The sequence below is a fragment of the Phascolarctos cinereus genome, unplaced genomic scaffold, assembly GCF_003287225.1.
Source record: "Phascolarctos cinereus isolate Bilbo 61053 unplaced genomic scaffold, phaCin_HiC Scaffold_8;HRSCAF=390, whole genome shotgun sequence".
Taxonomy (NCBI): Eukaryota; Metazoa; Chordata; class Mammalia; order Diprotodontia; family Phascolarctidae; genus Phascolarctos; species Phascolarctos cinereus.
In genome coordinates, this window is record NW_027556291.1 from 75,714,105 (window position 1) to 75,733,567 (window position 19,463).

General features: G+C 44.5%; 1 protein-coding gene across 3 annotated transcripts in view; it reads right to left on the bottom strand.

Annotated features, from left to right (window-relative positions):
• ARHGEF9 (Cdc42 guanine nucleotide exchange factor 9) overlaps positions 1-19,463 on the bottom strand; it is a 286,032-nt gene that overhangs the window by 241,370 nt on the left and 25,199 nt on the right. For 2 of the 3 annotated variants that reach the window (XM_020979676.2, XM_020979675.2), the window contains exon 3: positions 5,984-7,765. The exons of the other annotated variant lie outside the window; for it this stretch is intronic. In XM_020979676.2, the coding sequence (XP_020835335.1) occupies positions 5,984-7,708 (1,725 nt within the window). In that variant the 5' untranslated portion in view covers positions 7,709-7,765. The remainder of the gene's footprint in view (positions 1-5,983; positions 7,766-19,463) is intronic. 3 annotated transcript variants of the gene reach the window in all.

Here is a 19,463-nt window from a genome sequence, read left to right on the forward strand (position 1 = left end):
ATCTGTAGGAAGCTCTGACATTCTGTGTTAAAGAGCTCTTTCTCTATTCATTTCTAGGTTCCATAGTGTAAGACAGGCATTGGAAAGCCAGTGAACAGCCAGAGGAGGATAAGCAGGATAGTAGAAGGATTGGGGACCTGAGATCTGGAGCAGAAAGGGACCTCAGAGGCCCTCATTTTATGGAGAAGGAAACTGAGGCCCCCAGAGGGGAAAGGACTTGTCCAAGGTCACTCAGGTAGTAAGCAGTAGAGATGAGATTTGAACTCAGGTCCTCAGTCCAAAACCATTGTTTTGTCAATTACATCCCACAGATTTTCAAAGGTCTCGATAAAGGAACTGGTGATGTTTTGCTTGGAGAACATAAGACACATGAATAGAGAAACCTGAGAACTGTCTTCAAGTATTTGGAGGACCAGCATGCAGAAGAGGGATAAAATTTGCTCTACTTAGTCCCCAGAGGGCACAATTCAGAGCAGTGGGTGGTTATGAAGAGGCTATCTGGGGAAGGACACTCAGATTTCAGAATCTTTTTTTTTTGTTTTGTTTTGTGAAGCAATTGGGGTTAAGTGACTTGCTCAGGGTCACACAGCTAGTAAGTGTTAAATGTCTAGTCTGAGACCAGACTTGAATTCAGGTCTTCCTGACTTCAGGGCTGCTGCTTTATCCACTGTGCCACTTAACTGCCCCTGGATTTCAGAATCTTAACCATTGAAATGCCCCACTTCCTACCCAGGGACAGAGTACACCTAACAAGGGATGTGTATTCCTGGAGTTGAGACAATCTGATTCAAAAGTCTTTAAAGGAAGAGGAAAGACAAGGGAAAAAGTAACTACTTCCACATAGCCATCACACTAAGAACCCAAGCCAGTCCACAAAACCCCACAGCCTCATGTCTGCACCCAAATGCCCAAAGCAAAGCAGACCCACTAGGAACCCAAATGTAAGATGGGAAATTGTCCTCAGAAACATCAACGATACTTAGAGGCACAAGACCCAGGCTATGGCTTCAGAAAGATACAGCTTTTCCAAAGAAAGAGGATATAAGCACATACTTAAAGGATGCACAAAAATATTTAAACAAATTAAATATAATTTTAAAAACTCAAAAGGAACAGGATAGATTTTAGAAGGGGGAGAAAGAGGGAGAGGAAGAGTATGGTAGAATTGGCAGACACAGAAGAGAGATTAGAGCTGGACTTGGAATCAGAAAGATTTGGGTTCAAATCTTGCCTTAGATAGGTCCTTGTTGTATGACCCTGGACAAGTCACTTAACTACTATGAAGATGAATTTCCTGATCGGTAAAATAATACTAAGAATGACAGCATTTTTCTCCCAAGGTTGTTATGAGGCTCAAACGAGCTAATGCATGTAAGATACATGTTGCAATCCTCAAAGCACTAGAGAAATGTCAGTCATTCTACAATAAGTTCCAAACAGACTCTTGACCTTAAAAAAAAGCTTATAACAAGTCACGGCATTCAAAAAAATGGAGGAGCAGAAAAGAAGTACCTTTCACAACTGTGGCTGGGCAGGATAAAGGTAGGGGATTCTTAACCTAACAACACATAGAAGTGATCATAAAATACACAGCAGACAATTTCAATTATATCAAATCTTTTAGATCTTGCACAAATTCAGTGCAAATAGGAGAGAAACTATTAAGTGGGGGGGGGGAATCCTTCAATTGTCTCTGATTAAAAGTCTGATATCTAGGTTATATAGAGAATTGACAAAAATATGTAAAACCAAGCAAGAAAGGTCACAAATAAAAGTGGCCGAAAGACATGAACACAAATTGTTCTTTTGTCTTTTGAGACTGGGACTACCCATCTTGCCCAGGCTAGAAGTGCAGGGGACACTCATGGCTCAGATCCCACTACTTATAGGCACAGGAAACTTGACCTACTCCATTTCTGAGCTGGATTGCTTTGCCCCTTCCTTAGGCAACCTGGTCTCCCCACTCCCTGGGCCTTCACCAGATTAGTGTCAGACTTAGCACAGCCACCCAACTGGCTTAGCCGGTAGCAACTCAGAAAGTCCTAACTTGAGAAACCTTCCAACCTCAGCCACTCTGGTAGTAGGGATTGCAGGTGGGTACCACCACCCCTGGCTAACAAAAAGTTTTTAAAAGAAGAATTGTAAACTGCTAATGAATATATGAAAACCCTGAATTATAAATTGCTCATGATAAACAATTCTGAGATTTCACTTCCTACCCATCAGATTGGCAAAGAGGACAAAAGATAGAAAGAGTCAATGTCGAAGAGACTGTGGAAAGAAAGGTTCATTGGTACATTATTGGTGGAGCTGTGAATGCTAACAAGCTTTAGGAAAGCCATTTGGAATCATGGGAAGGAAAGTGACTAAGCTGTTTGTGCCCTTTGATCCAGAGATCCCATTACTTGCATAATCCAGCACTTCCTCAACTGTGGGTCAAGACCCCATATGGGGGTCATGCTGAAGGGGTCACAAGTGGAAAAAGTTTGAAAAGCTCTGGCATAGACTACCCCAAGAGGTATGAGACAGGAAAAAAAATAATGTCATCTACTCCAAAATATTCAGGGCAGCACTTTCACTGGTAGCAAAGGACAGGAAGCAAAGTGTCTGCTCATCAACTGGGAAATGAATGAATAGACAGAATAAAATGTTACAACACTGAAAGAAATGACAAATGGGAGGAAGGCAGAGAAATATGGGAAGATTTCCATCAGTTCACATGAGCAAGTAAGAAAAACCAGGAGAACAATATACACAACAAGAATAACGTAAATAAAATGAATATGAAAAAAAAGCCAGCCACCAATACTGGTTCCAGAGAACGGACATGGGAACATACCTCCCTCCTTAACGAAAATTTCATTGTCAATGAGGGGAACTTCCATCCTGGATATGATTCATACTAATGAGGAGGAACCGTTTGATGAAGTAGAAATGGAGAGAAGCTTGAGGGGAAATGCTCACTCAAGTTTGGAGTCTGTGTTAGAGGAAAAGAAAGCCTTCATCTGCCTGACTACACACCCTAGATTTGGGGACAGCAGATTTTGAAGCATTTAGAGAAAGGAGAGGTGGGATCTTATGGAATAAAACCTAGAGAGGACATCAGCCTGGAAGGAAGAGAAAGCTCTAGGGAATTCAATTCTGAAGGCCTATGGAGAAACAATTCCAATAAGGGAAATGGAGGGATGTCAAGAGACAGATATGGATGCACAGAGAACTCATCAACCACCTGTAAACAGGTAGACGAGATGACCGAGTCACTCTCAGTGACCTTTGAAAGCTCATGAAGACACTTCCTGACCAAGGTGATAAACTCAAGGTGCACAATGAGGTGTTCGTTTTTGGACATGGCCAAGGTGGGAATTTGTATTGCTTGTCCATGCAAGTCAGTTACAAGGGTTTCATTCTTCTTTGGTTGATTTTGTTTTTGTTTTTCCTGTCATTCTCTGGTTGTCGCATAGCTCCCAACCCATGCCGTACTTCGTTGGAATTCAGTTTTTTCTGTTTGACCTTTGTTCCTGTCAGGGAGGGCCTGGCATCCTGAGGAGAACATAGACTGCAAATCCCTGTGGTCCTCAAAGACCCACATCTCTTCAACCATCACTGACAACCCATGAAGTTCCCCAGGCAGCCAGCAGATGGCAGAACTATACTGCTTCGAATACTACAGGATTTGCAGAATGCTGATGGCTACGCTTGGAAAAATTGGAGTGGGGGAGAGGGACTGGGGGAGGGGTATGGTGGTAATTAAGTGGAACAAAGGTTAAAATAAGAAGGACCCGTCCAGCATTATCTCCTATCAGTTTTCTCCCCACACTATGCAATAGTCAAAGCAGACCTTTTTCTGAACCCCTGACTATACCATCTACCCTGACTTTGCTCATATTGTCCCCTCTACCTGGAATGTTGTCCCTCCTCTTTACCTGCTGAATTCCTGCTTAGTTGACAAAGGCCTGATCAAATGGCAACTCTTGCAAGAAGCCTTCCTTGATTTTCCCTTGTCCGAAACACGGTACAGAAAAAGCCTTGGCTCTGGAATTGGAGGACCTGTGTTCAAATCTTGCCTCTAAAACACATTGTGTGACCCTGGACAAATCACTGGACTCCTCAGTGCACCCAGGTGACTCTTTAAGACTTCCAAATTACCAAAAGTGCCAATGTGCTGGTGCAGTGGATTGAGCCCTGAGCCTGGAGTCAGGAAAATCTGAGTTTTTCTGGAGTGCTGAGTTTCGTTTGGGGCACAGCATCTTAGGAGGGCCATGGACAAGTGGGAGCCATGTGCAAAGGAAGGGCAGCCAGGATGTTTCAGGGAATGGAGACTATGCCACACAAAGTTCAGTTGAAGGGGCTGGAGAAGAGAAAATTCAGAGGGAAAATAAGAGCTCTCTTCAAGTAGTTGAAGAGCTGTCACAGGGAAGTGGGATGAGCTATGTTCTGATTGATCCCAGAGGGCTGAGCTAGAACCAGTAGGTGGAAGATTCAGGGGAGTGTATTCTGGTTCAATGTCAGGAAATACTTGCCAAGGATTAGAACTCTTTGGAAAAAGGTATGGGCTGAGTAGGCAGGTAGAGCTCCCCTTATTGGAGGCCTTGATGGCTGGGTGCCCAATGGTCAGGTTGAACATTCCAGCTCCTTGACTGCAGAACTTCTGGGGTGCTTTCCACCTTGGAGATTCTGAGAGTCTGTTATGCTTACTTGATAATAATCAGCTGCATCCACAGTCATCAATTCACCTACTCCAAGCTTCATAGCTGACTCCTTGTCCAATTCATAAAGGAAGACCACAGTCTCAGGAAGGAAAATTCCAGTAATAATTGCATCCCTTGCTCCCTCACATCCTCACATAAGGAATCTTGCACTAGCTGACCACATTCAGACCTCCCCAAACACATCAGGGTAGCAGAATGCCCTAGCATTTTCCCTTCTGCTCTCCAAACCCAACCCATGCATAAAGGCCAAGGCTTCTAGTCCCACCTCCTTCATGATGCCTTCATATTCTTTAGCAATCTCTTTCTTCCTTCTCTAATAGCTCCTACCATTCATTGGGCGTGTCTTTGTCTATTTCTTAATTGTTCCATTAGTGAGCATCCTGAGGGAGACGTGTCTTCTTCTTTGTTGCCATGGCACCAAGACCACTGATGACCAGGGTCTGGTAGCCTAGGAATCAGGAATGCCCAAGGAGTCAGAATATCCCTGGTGCTGATCTTGGGATGGTCACTGCCACCCAAGCCTTTGGTGAACACTGCACCTAAGACTCCAGAGCAAATCAAGAATAAATGCACCAGGCTGTCATAGACAGAGACAGACAGACACCACTCAGGTGGACACAGACAGACACATGGGGAAAGCTACCCAGATAACCATGCTCCACAGACTGGCCCTTCTGACTGCTCTCTTTTGAAACACCCAGTTCTACCACCATGGTCTAACTGGCTTCTCCCACTCTTCACTGCTTCCTTCCTTGCCTCCACTCAATAGACCAGACCACTCCTGGATTGAAAAGAGATTGGATTTCTCTCCCTCACAGTGTAGCCTGACATGAATCTGGGCAGAGAGTAGGCACAGAGCCAGTTTTGACTGGTCTGACTGGATTTCCGAGAGGAGGAAAACTCATCATTTTAGGTTGGCTTAGGGGCATCCTTGCAAAGAGGTAGGGAAAAAAAATAGATGATCCGCAGAAGTTCCTTCAAGGCCTAAAGTATTAGTGAATGGACAGGATTTGGAGAGGTCAAGCAGAATGGGGGGAAGTTCTAGGAGGTTTTAACACCGAAGGCAATGATGAGGTTTCAAAAGTCATAGAAAGACTGAGCATTAGTGCTAGAGAAGGTTTTGGAATGCAGCACGTTGGAAGCCAGAATTGGAAGAGATGGTAGAAAATAACATAAAGATGAGCCCCAGAAGGGATCTAGGAGAGGCCTTATGAGCATGGAATAATAGGACTGGCTACAGCCTTAGAGGTGGTGGTCTAAGTCAGCCATCTTACCTTCCTACTGTTGATTTCCGTGAGGGACACAATGGTGCACAGGCTCATCTGGAATGGGCGGCACTTGGGGCTATATTTTGAATGGCCTGTTTCATCCAAGAGCTCAAAAGAATCTTGTTCTTCAGTCTGGCTGAGGCCATCCTCGTCCCCCACCTCCTCCTCTTTGATATGAGCGTGTCTCTTTTCACAGGCCACTTCACTCACAGCCTGCTTTGACCCAATAGCCTCATTCAGTTCAGAGCACTCTTTGAGAGTTTCCTTCTCTTCCAGGAGGCTGTCCATAGTTTCTGGCTTTTCTTGCAAGTCTTGAGAAGAAGGCTGAGCCTCTGAGAGCTCCTGGGTGTGTAGCTGGGCTGGAGGGTCTGGTGAAATCTGACCATCACCTTGAAGGGTTGAGAGAGAGAAGGTAGAGATGTCAGGCTGGGAACAAGCAGTTTGGCTCATACCTTGGGTCTTACTATTCAGTCCCAAAGAATAAGTAACATGAACAGATTCTGTGTTTGGACCCTGCTGTCCATCATCTCTCCATGTAGAAGTTTGAAGGCTGGAGTGATCCCAAATCCCTGAATCAGGAGACTGAAGGGACAGCCTCATCAAAAAGGTAGCTGGGACACTGTTGTCCTCTGGGATCTCTTGCAGCTGCAATTGGGGTCCCTGAGATGAAGATTTGGGTTCTTCCTGAAAGGGGATCCTGGAAGAGCCTCGCCACTTCCTGGCTGCTTCTGCTACGCTGGTGAAAAATTTGAAGACGCCCCCAAAGTGTGTGGCCTTGTTAGTACTGCTTCCCTTTCTTGGTTGGCTAGGGCTTTCTTCGGGGCCTGCCTCAAAGTCCAAATACAGAGTTGAATTCCCTGTTGCACTCTCTACGACCTGGAAATTGCCTTCCGGGTCTGATCCAGTGGCCTTAGAGGTATCTTTGCTTGCCAACGAGATCCCTTTCAAGTAGCTCCAGACGTCAGAGGTCCTCCTTCGACGGTTATCCTGGGGGAGGGTCTGGCACCGCTTCCGACAGTCCCGGGCAGCCCTCAGGGAGTGGGATGCAACATTCAGATCTTCATTTTTTGTGTCCTCCAGCTCTTGAGGACGGGTCTCTTCCAGGTCTTCATTTGTCTGCGTATCAGCATCCTGGAGGCCCTTCCCATCACTGGCTTCCATCTCAGGGCCTGGGGCACTCAACTCCACATCTTCAAAACAGGCCTCCAGGTCCTCTGTATGCCCAGCATAAGAATGACGAAATGGCTTCTGATCTGATAGCCTCTTGACTCTGTAAAGGTCCTTCTGCCAAAAGCCATCTTCTTGGTCAATGAGGCAGTCATGGATAGACTGGGCTTTGAAGCTCCTCTGAGTGGCACCCTTGGACAAACTGGAAGATGACCGGAGCCTCTTAATGGATTTCATTCGGTCCATGAAGGTGATTTTTGGTTTGTTCTCCGACATCTTCACGGGGCCTCCAAGGACAATCATGGACTGGGGCCTCTTCCCCTGGCCCAGAGGCCCTTTCTTCCGGCTAACAAAATTCCAAATCTTGTTGACTTTAGCTTTCTTCTTAAGCCAGCTTGTTTCTTCTTTCGAATGACTGTCCACTGTAGCAGAGAGCTCCAGATCACTGAGCTCCATTGCACCAGCCACTTCTATCTCTGCACTGGCCTGGCTCAAGATCAGGCCTGCATAGCCATTAGGTGCATGCTCAGACTGGGTATTAGGGCAGCCATCAAGGGGCTCCATGGTAACCAAAGAAAGGGCAAGGGAGGAGTCCTAAAGTCATGGACTGCCAGGTATTTCCTTTAAAAGGGAAAAAAAAAAGAAAAAGAAACCTATATTAGAGAGGGCAGCAAGAGCAGATGCATAAGGCTCACCTGTGTGAAATACACACAATGTGCTGAGCTCCCAGAATCCTCCTAGGACATTAGCATCCTGACAGTGTAATACAAATAGCAATACTAGCAGATCATCTTGTATCATGTTAGAAGTCTTTAAAAAACAATATTAGCTGACATTTTCTCTAGCCTCTCACATTGCCCAAGCACTTTACACATACTATCTGATTGGGTCTTCCCAACAACTCTGGGAGGTAGATGCTATTATAAACACCATTTTTCAGATGAGGAAACCGAGGCAGGAAAGTGACTTGCCCAGGGTCACACAGCTAGTAGGTGTCTGAAGCCATGTTTGAGCTCAGGTCTTCCTGACTCCAAGCCCAGCATCTTATCAACTAGATCAGGAGTTCTCAAAGTTTTGGGTCTCAGCACTCTAACTCTTAAAAATTACCGAGGACTATGGAGCAGCTAGGTGGCGCAGTGGAGAGAGCACTGGCCCTGAAGTCAGGAGGACCTGAGTTCAAATCCGGCCTCAGACCAAACACTAGACACACTTACTAGTTGTGTGACCTTGGGCAAGTCACTTAACCCCAACTGCCTAAAAAAAAAAATTACTGAGGACTCCTGAACAAGCTTTTGTTTATGTGGGTCTTATCTATCCATATTTACCATATTTGAAATTAACCCCTTTAGAGGGTCTCGGGAACCCCCAGGAGAACACAGACCATACTTTGAGAACCACTGAACTGGGATCATCTAGCCGCATCTCGGACAAAGCTCCTTCCTCACAATAATCCTGTGAGGCAGGTAGTACAAGTCTGATTCTCCTCATTTTACAAATAAGGAAAATGAGTCATGGAGAGGTTAAACTCCCAATCACACAGCCAGTGTCAGAAACCATGTGTAAATATGAGTCCCCAGGACTCATCCCAGTCTCCCCTACTACCTCTCTCTGAAAGAGCTCAGCTTTGTACTTCAGAAAACCCCAGTGCAAGGCCTGCCTGGGTCATGGGGCTTGCAGTTGGAAGAGAACTAAGAACACCTCATTTTACAGTTAAGGAAACTGAGGCCCAAAAGTTAAGCAAATTGCTCAAAGCTCCACAAAGAGTAACAGAGCCAGGCTTCAAGCCTGGAGCCTTCTGACTATAAACCCAATCTTCTCTCCAATGCGGCCCTAGGTCAGCCATCTACTAGCTGTATCACCATAGGTAAGTGACGGTCTCTCTGAATTTCAGTGTTCCCAGCAGGAAAACGGGAACAATAATCCTTAGCTGGTGAACCTTACTGGGTTATTATGAAGATTAAATGAGTTCATAGACGTGGCCTGGCTCGGAAAGGCAAGGTTGTTGTTATTATTGGCATTGTCATCCAGCAAAGCTTGGATAATTAAAACTTTACTAATATAGACATTTACTTTGGAGGAGGCTGGGCTAAAAATCAGCTTTCAACAATGCAAACAGTCCTGAGAGGGGCAGACTCGATGTTATCAGTCACCAACACCTCAGTGAGAATCAATTATAAGCTCCTACAATGTGCCAGGCCTAAGGCTAGGCCCTGAGTTGCAAAAGGCCAAAAATGAATGTTCTCAGGGTCAATCAGAGCCTTAATAAAAGTTGAGAGAGTGGAGAGGAAGGGTTCTCAGATGAATCAAGTAGATGAAGACCCTCTGTTCCTGTAAGCCTCTCTGGGGAAAGCTCACACCCAAGGGAACAAGGTTTCCATTTGAGGAAAGCTTTCAATATGGCACCCTCCCTCAGGGCCTCCTCCCACACAGACATACACACCACCAGGCAGATCTCCGGAAGAGGCTCACAGGAGGACCCCTACAGGGAAATCCTTCCTGATTTCACATTTCTGGAAAGAGTAAAATTCCATAACCCTCTTCAGGAACTGATACTTAGAAAAATGACCTTCACACGTAAAGCATAGCATGTCAGAGATAGGAAGGACTTTAGAATACACAGAGTAGGAGCTGGGAGGGACCATAGAGCATGGAGGGACTTAGGATACAGTGTGTCAGAGATGAGGGAGAGGGAGGGGAAGACACTTTAGAACACAGAATGGCAGAGCTGAAGGGAGAATAAGCTTTGTTTTAAGGGACGTTCCAGTCTCCATTCTAAGATCTCTGGACCGAGGGCATTTCTTTTAAGATCAGCTGAGTGCCATAGGAAAATCTCAAAGGTTTTAAGGGAACAGTAACCCACAGGCAACCCAATTTTCCTTCCTTGCCTTAGGGAATCATGAAGGCCTCGTTCTGAGTTGGGCCTGGCTAGGGAGTGAAGGGTAAAACTTAGGCCAGGGGGTGGGGGGTGGGGGGTGGGGAATCACACCCAGAGAACAAAGAGAAGTCTCCAGCAGAAGGGAGAACCAGCCCCTGGAGACTGAGCCAGCACACTGGGGCAGCTGGCTTCTGCAGCCCCAGACAGAAGGAAGGGACACAAAAGAAGATAGTGAGGTCCACACCGGAGTTCCTCTTGAAAAGAAGGGAAAGAGGAAACAGATGTTTCAACCTACAGAACCAGGATAATTGTTCCTCTAAGGTATACTGTCACCTCAGGGGACTGAACAAATAAACTGAGCAGTTTGGACTGTGTCTCTGCATGGTTTGGGTGCTGGCTGCCATTTGAGAGATAGGATAAGAAAGGCCTAGCTGGAAGCAGAAGGTGGCCTTGTGTGGCCAGTGAAAGGCAGGGAGTGGTCTGAAAAGCAAAGACTTTCAGAGCTGCTAGGGATTTTCAGGGAACATCTTCATTTACCCTGCACCACATTTAAGAGATGTCCCCAAGACATATTAGGTGAAGTAGGGAAAAAAATCCACTCTCCCATTCACTTCAGAGCTGAGGAAACTGAGTCTCAGAGACAATATAAAGTAGAAATGACCAAAACTATTTGAGGCCAGTTAAAAGACAGAAAAGTAGGTAAGGAGAACAAAAGTGAACAGCAAAACTGAGAAGCAAACAAACATAGTCATGTTCAAAGAACCCAGGAACACTAAAAATTGTCTGAGATGCCAAAAGGCAGAAAGAATCAATGTTGGAGGGGCTGTGGGAAAACAGGTTCATTAATATACTGGCATCAGGGGAGTTCTGAATCACTCCAACCACTCTAAAAAGAATAACTCCAATGAGTTATGTTTGAAAAGTGAATGAGTGAATTGTATCATGCTCTTTGTCCTAGACATCCCACTAAGTATGTACCCCAAAGACTTCAAAGACAGACAAAAAGGTCCTGTATATGTCACGATACTCATAGCAAAAATTTTTGTGGTAACAAGAACTAGAAAGTTGGTGCCCATACATGGGGGAAATGGCCAAACAAGCTGTGGTATGTGAAATGTAAAGGCATACTGCAGTACCATAATAACAAATGTGAAGAATTCAGAAAAACATAGGAAGACAAATGAAGAAAACAGAAGAGAATTGGGCAGCCAAGTGGTGCAGTGGAGAGCACACAGGGCCTGGGTTCCAATCCTGCTTCAGACAACAACTACTGTGTGACTCTGGGCAAGTCACTTAACCTCTCTGTCTCAGTTTCCTCAGCTGTAAAATGGGGTTATTGTGAAGATCAGATGAAAAGATGTTTGTAAAGTGCTTTGCAAACCTTAAATCACTCTATCAAAGCTTATTAAGAGAACCATACACATGATAAGGATAGCAAAAGGCAGCTGAACTCAGACTCCAAAGCTAATGGAAGTCCTCCCCTTCTCTTGGTAGAAAAGCAAGGCAGTGGACTCTAGGTACCGAATGTTAAATGCATTGTCAGATGTGTTCTCTGTATCCAGTGTTTTTGCTTATCTATTTTTCACTGGGACAAGGAAGGGGAGAGGGGTACTGGGAAATCTCAAAAGTAAAAACGATGAAAGGCACCAGAGAAAAGAAAGCCTATTGGAGGCAGGGCCTCAGGAGTTATACCCAAACAAGCAGAGCTGGGGCAGGGAAAGAGGACTGGGCCTATAGTCAGAAATCTGCAATCCTGACCATTGACGACCAGCCAGAGGACTAAGTCATTTCCCTTGAGTGCTTAGTAAGTCTCAGTTTCCTCCTCCCTAAAACAGGGATCACAGGACTTGCCCTTCCTAATCCAACTGGGTGATGATAAAGAGAAAGCTCCTTGGAAACTCTCCAGCCCTAGAGAAATGTGCCTTCTTATTGTCACACAATTTCCTTCAAGAAGCATGAATTAAGCACCTGATTTGTGCTTGGCTCAGACTTGGGGATACAACAATGACAAACAACTCAATTTCTGACCTCCAGAAGATTAGGCAGGGTATGAGGACACAGGCACAAGACCCAGCAGTCAGAGAAGAGAATGGAATGGATTTTAGAATAAAGGAGGCATTTCTCCCCTCCTTACCCCCTCCCCCAACATCAGTAGGGTTACAGAGGGCACCTTGAGGTCCCAGTGACCTCCTTTTGCTATGTCATCGGTCAACCAGACTGGCAGGGAGCCTAATCCCATGGAACCATGGGAGTTGCTTGAGGCAGCTTTGGAGTAATCTGCATGGGTGGCCCTGAATGCTATACACATCTGGCTCAACCCTGGGCAGCATGCCTCTCAGTCTACCTCAAGCCAAGACAGACTGTCTTATCCTATCTCTATTGTTCTTACTCATACTTTGAAAGCCTGGATCCTTCCCTACCCTGAGCTCCACCCCCCCATCTCCTCCCCACTCCACCCCTGGTGGCCTCTGCCCTTAGTGCTGCTTGCTCCAGCAGCTGCATTTCCTCTGATGCCTGGAATAGCTCTCAGACAAAGGCAAGGAGCCTGGCTGTCCTTCTGGCTCATATCCTTTTGTCTAAAAGGGGCTACCAAAGCCTTCCCCTGCCAGCAGGCAGAAGTCTCAGGAGCATACAACACTCCAAAGTATAAAGGTATCAACATCACAGCTAGACAACCAAATGACAGGCTTGGGAAGGCCCTTAGAACACAGATGCTCAAAGCTGAGAGGACCTTAGAACCTGGAATGTCAGAGCCAGGAGGGCCCTTCAAGATCATCCAGGCCAATCCCTACATTTTACAGAAGAAGAAACAGGCCCATAGAGGACAGTGACTGGCCCAAGGTCGCATGGAAAGTCAGTGGCACTGCCAGGGCTAGAACCCAACAGCCACTCTTGACTCCAGCCCACTCTCAGGGCCCCTCCCCCAGCTATTTTTCCCCAGAAATAAATAATGGTCCAAGATCCATTTCCCAGATGGGGGCCAAAGCTAACCGAAGCTACAGCTTTAATATCTCTCAGCTATTGTCTCATTGTTCCCTTTCTCTCAGTTTTGAAACTCCCTGTGAAACAATGATGTTCTAAAATTGGGCATCCTTTTACGTGCCAGAAAATTTAGAGCTGAGGACCCTGGGGCCGGATACCCGGCTGATTGTTTAGGATTTCCTGAATTTTTCTAAAGTCAAAGGGGCCTGAAGTGGGAGGGGGTGGGCGGTGTGATACTGACAGGTGGGCAGGCCTGTAGCAATCCATGAAGACATCTCTCTCTCTCTCTCTCTCTCTCTCTCTCTCTCTCTCTCTCTCTCTGTCTCTGTCTCTATTAGTTAGCTACATGTCACAAGGCCACCAGGAATTCCCATCCTCTTTCCCTTCCCAATTTTTTTCACCTGCTAATGCCTGCCATTTCACCATTAGAGATTCATTCCTGCAGATTAAACATGAATATAGGAACTTTGGATTTAGAGCTTAGAATAGGAATGGGAAACCTGAGGCCTCGTGTGGCCCTCTAGATCCTCAAGTGCAGCCCTTTGACTGACCACCCCTGGCTTAGAAGGATTGTCAAGCAGAACTGGAAGGGACCTTAGAACCCAGAATGTGAGAAGGGAGAGGGACTTTGGATAGCACTAAATTCAGTCCTCTTATTGTACAGAGTAGGACAGAGATTCTGTTAGAGGTCAAGTGACCTAGCTGAGGCCAGAAAGCCAGCTCAATCTCTCCATAGTATAAATGGAGAAGTGAGGGCCCAGGATAAAGAAGTGACTCTTCATTAACGCCTTGGCTTGATTTCTCCCCCGATACCTTTGATATCATGACCTTCTTTCTAAAGATTTCAGGTCACACACCCAGGACGCTGAGGAATTTCTAAAGGTTTTTTTTTAACTTCCCAAATTTTGTTTGGGGAGGATGTGCTCCCCAATTTTTAAAGCTACTCCTTCAGGTGAGAAAATGCAGCTCTTTCCCTTCTTAGCAGAGGTGGGGGACTATGGGTGCAGAACATCGGACACACTGTCAGACTCAGCTGATGCATTGGTGTTTTTTTTTTCCTTTAGTATAATGACAATAACTGGCCCCCTAAATGTTCTGGACAAACTTCTTCCATTTAGTTGGCACCAACTTGGTCCAGCCCCAGGAGATCAGTGTGGAAATTCCCTCCACTAGACACAGAACCACAACTCATCTGAGGCGGAGCAAAACAGAGCAGCAGTAGCAGGTCCAGGGAGCGGCTCCAGCTTGCCCATCTGTCCAGTCACAGGCATGACCTCAGCCCAGGCTTCCTTGACTCCAAGGCCAGCCCTCCAGGGACTATCCCATGCCTACTCTCCCAATTTCATCTCTCCTTACACTTTGCCAGCATCAGCTTCCGTTCCTCAGATCTTCACAGCTACCCCCATGCTGCTTTCATTCCCAGTTTCTACAGGGAACAGAAAGGAGCCTTCAAGTCCTCCCTGCAAGGTATGGCACAGCCCAAGAGCCTCCTCCTGGCTCTTCAGTCCATGAATCCCTGAGATTCCCTTTACAAGTTGGTCCACAGGCCTGCTTGCTCATTTCATCTATAGGATTATAGGTTTTAGAAGTGGATAGGGGCCCATGAGAGCACCTAGTGCCTTAATAAATGATATCTCTTTCTCTTTCCTCTCAATCTCTCTCTCTCCCTCTTTCTCTCCTCTCTCTCTCTCTCTTCTCTCTCCTCTATTTTTCTCTCTCCCTTCTCTCTCTTCTTTCCCTCTGTCACTCCTCTCTCTTTCTATTTCTACCTGCCTAGTTTGACTCCCTTATTTTACCGAAGAAAAAACCTGCCCAATTTCACATCTATAGTAAGCATCAGATACAGAATGTGACCCCAGGTCCTGTGGATCCAAAGCCATTCCACCTTAGCTCTCAAAGCCCTAGAGGCAGCTACACTTGGGAATCAAGAAAACTAGGGCTCAAGCTGAAACTCTGCCATATATTCTCTATATGACTCAGAAGACTTGGGTGCAAACTCTGCCTCTTGTTTATGTGACCTTGGCCAAGTCACTTCATCTGGGGTGGGGAGGGTCTCAGTTTCTTCATTTGTAAAGTCAGGGGTTTGGACTGTATGGCCTCTGAAGTCCCTTGTCCTTTCTGGGCCTCTGTCTCCTCCTCTTTCAAATGTGAAGGGAAGAAGATGGACTCGGTTATCTCTAAGTCCCTTCCAGGAAGGAGATTCTGTAGTCCTGCTCAGAAAAGATCATAAGTTCATAGATCATAGAACCAGAACCTCAGATATCACATAGTCAGATTCTCTCATTTTACAAAAGGGGAAACTGAGGTCTGAAGAAGAGTAGTGACTTCCCCACAGTCACACAACTAGGTATAGACAGAGCCAAGAGTTGAAAGAAGATCTTCCAAGTCTGGTGTGCTATCCCCTTTGTTGTCCAATTGTTTTTACTCTATTTGGGGTTTTCTGGTCAAAGATACTGGAGTGTTTTGCCATTTCCTTCTCCAGCTCATTTCACAGATGAGGAAAAGGAAGCAAACATGGTGAAGTGACTTGCCCAGGGTCACACAGCTAGTAAGTGTCTGAGGCTGGATTTGAACTTAGGAAGAGGATCCTTCCTGACTCCAGGCCCAGTGCTCTAATCTACTGTGGCTCCACCTAGCAGCCCAGTGTGCTATCCTAAAGTATAACTGACAGGTCTCAAATCTGTCAGTGAGTTAGGGGGAAAAGTCTACCCCAAGCATGTGAAGATCTCCCCTAGCAGAATGAGCAGATGAGAACATGCCCATGAAGGTGGCTGAAGCAGGTATTGTGGAATTCTTACAGTTTGGTTAGGCATCAAAGATGCCAAGGGCACCCATCGCATCCCAGCCTGACTTTTGTCCTGCCACTGGACTTCAATGATTCAGGAAGAGAGCATGAGGCTGATGACTTTCTATAACTCTTCCTTACTTAAATCCAATTCACGCATGAGTCAAAACATCACCTGCAATGTCACTAGTCCTCTTCAAAAACAAAAAAATGAACAACAAGAACTCCGTCACCTTGACTCTGTCCTTGACACTTGCTGCATCAGTCTCTGTGACTCCCTGGTAATGGTCTACTGAAGCAGAGCCTCTTTGGCACTGAGAAAGAGAAGTCTGATGGAAAGGGGTGTCAAGAAAGAACAAAGAAATCCTTAAGTGAGTCTCAGTTTCCTCATTGTCAAGTGAGGATAAAGCTTCACTCCCTATTCTTGACGAGGCTCTTTTGAGGGCTCAGCTGAAATGATGAAGATGAAATGCTGTGTAATCATTTTGTTCTGTCCAAATGTCAGCTGTCATTACTTTAGGAAAGAATCTCGCCTGCTAACTTGGGCAGGCTGGGATGAAGGAAATCACTCACATTTCTCTAGCACTGTAAGGCCTAAAAATTGCTTTCCTCCCCAAAACCCTGGGAAGGAGGTCATGCAAGCCTCATTATCTCCATTTGACAGCTAAGTAGTGCCAGCACCCTAATTCAGACTCACATCTGCTCAAGGTAGAAAGCTACAGGGATGACATTTGGATTTCTGGAGCATTGCTTGAAATAAAAGAATGGCAGAACAGAGATGGAGAACACCTTAACAATGCTCAGTAAGAATGTTTTTTGCCAGAACTGAAAGTGACAAAGCAGATCGATTGGGGGACCATTAAACAAATTGTGTGGTCCATGAATGGAATATTACTGGGCTGTAAGAAATGGTGACTGTGAGGAATAAAGAGAAGCATGGGACAACTTACATGAATTGATACAAAGCGAAGTAAGCAGACCCAGGAAAATGATATACACAATTCTACAAATTCAAATGGAAAAAAACAACTATCCCAAAACAATAAAAAATACTGTAAAATTACACAGAACAAGCTAAGTCCCAAAGAAGAGATATGAAAAAACACATACCCCCCCCCCACTCCTGTGCAGAGATGGGAGAGCCATGGATATGTAACATTGCGCAGCTTTTCAGATTTTCCCTGTGTATTGATTGGTTCTGCTGATTTTCTCTTAAAAAAACAAATAAACAAACAAACTCTGGGAGCTACAATAAGGATTATACAAGACCTAGCAGCTACTACGTTGAAGGACTGTAGGTTTTAGAATAATATATTCCGTAGAGCAAAAGAGCTGGGGTTACAACCAAGGATAACTTACCCAGCAAAGTTAAGTACAATCCTGAATGAAAAAAAATGACTATTTAACGAACTCAAAGACTTTCAGGTTTTGTGGCAAAAACAGAAGAATTTAAGGGAAAATTCAATATATAAGATCCAGGAGAAATATAAGGTAAACATTAAAGACCAATTATAAGGGACTCAATAAAGTCAAACTGTTTATTTCATATATGTGAAAATATTAGCAGTACTCTTATGAGTGTCATCATTATTTGCGTAGTTTGAAAGAAAGGCTTGGACTGAGCTGAGTATGATGGGGTGATTCTAAAAAAAATTGTGTAGGGAGAGATAAAAAGGAGTAATCTTATACAAATGAAGCATAAAAAAAGAATTGATACAGAAGAAGCTAGCAGGGGGGAGTGTGGGGAGTGCTGGAACCTTACTCTCATCAGGAATGGGTTGAAGAGGGAAAAACGTATATATCTAGAAGGGTATAAAAATCTTCTAAATTCAGAAAGAAATAAGAGGGCAAGGGGATAAGATGGGTGGAGAGGATAAAGGAGTAACTTTTAGAGGGGTGGGTAGGTTAAGGAATAGGAAGGCAAGGTAACAGTAACTCTATGAACACAAACATAAAATACTTTTTATACAAATAAAGTCAGATCTAAATAATTAGAGTAATATTTACTGTTCATGGGTAGGTAAAGCCAACATAATTTTTTAAATGACAATTTTACCTAACTAATCTATTTATTCAATACCATCCCAATTAAATTACTAAATGATTTTACTGAGTTAGAAAAAATAATAACAAAGTTCATTTGGAAGAACAAAAGGTCAGGAACTTCAAAGAAACCAGGGAAAAAAGATGTAAAGGAAGTAGATTCAGCAGTATCAGACTTTAAACTATACTGTAAGGTGAGAGCATTGTTGAAGTATAAAAAGGATAATTTTGATTATTTTAAATTAAAATTTTCTTGTATAAATAAAACCTATGTAGCCAAGAATAGAAGGAATGCAGAAAATTGAGGAAAAAAACTTTCATAGACAATCTCTCAGGATATGATTGTGTTGGAATATTGCTGTGGTGTAGGAAATGATAAGCTGGTTGATTTAGAAAAACATGGAAAGACTCTGACTTATGAAAGATGCTATCTTTCAGAGAAACAGATGAGAGGAGGAAATAAGCATAGTATGGTCTTACATATATGTGTATGAGCACATATGTGTATATATGTGTATGCTTATGTATATGTATACATCCATGCTTAATTGTAGCCTTCTCTAGGGCAGGGAGGAGGGGGGAGGAAGGGGAGAAAAATAAAAGTGCACAGCAGAGAACAGAATAAAACTTATAAGGAAGCAAAGAAAAGCTGGATAGCTTTGAAAACAATGTGTAGTATTTATTTTATAGGTTTTCTTGAAATGGAAATTTATTATTTTATATTGAATCCTCTCTTATGGTCTTCTGTGCACATGGCAATGTTTCCCTCCCCCTTTTCTCATTTTATATTTAAATTTTAAATTAAAAAATTTATGAAAAAAACCACCCCTCTATTAAAGGGGATGGCTTTCTAGAAGAAAGTGAGAGAGGGACACAGGAGATATTTAGGCAATGTAAAACCCAAACAGAGCAATATATACAACAAAGATTTATTCTTTTAAAAAAAAAGTATTTGGGGCAGCTAGGTGGTGCAATGGATAGAGCACCAGCCCTGGATTCAGGAGGACCTGAGTTCAAATCTGGACTCAGACACATAACACTTACTAGCTGTGTGACCCTGGGCAAGTCACTTAACTCCATTGCTTAGCCAAAAAAAGAAAAAGTATTTGTCTGTTATCTTGCAAATCTAATAAAAGGCCTTTAAACTGAAAGGGGGGGGGGGGAGACCTGCCCATGTTTATACACCAAGTTAAAAACTAGAGAACCAATACACAAAGGTCCAAAACATGAATAACAAGCAACAGGAATTAGAGGCCCTAATGCCAGGAGGCAGATTCACTCTGGTGGGTTATCCCAGAGACTTGGTGAGAGGAAATTCATGCTTGAAATAAAACTCTGAATGTGCAGCCTTATCCAAAAAGACCTGAATAGGTAAAAGGGGGAAGGGCTACATTGTAATCTGGCTCTCATTGATTGGTCAACAAGAAGTCCCAGCCCAAGCTCCACCTGGTCATGGTTTGGGCTGTTTCTGTTTTGGCCAGAAACCGAGGGTCTTCCCCTCCCAGTCATTCTGGTCTTTATCTCGCCACTGGGACCCAGATGGCTCTGGAGGAGAAAGTGAGGCTGGTGACTCTGCACAGCCCTCCCGCACTTAAATTCAATCCACTTGCAAGTCCTGGCATCACCTTCCTGAT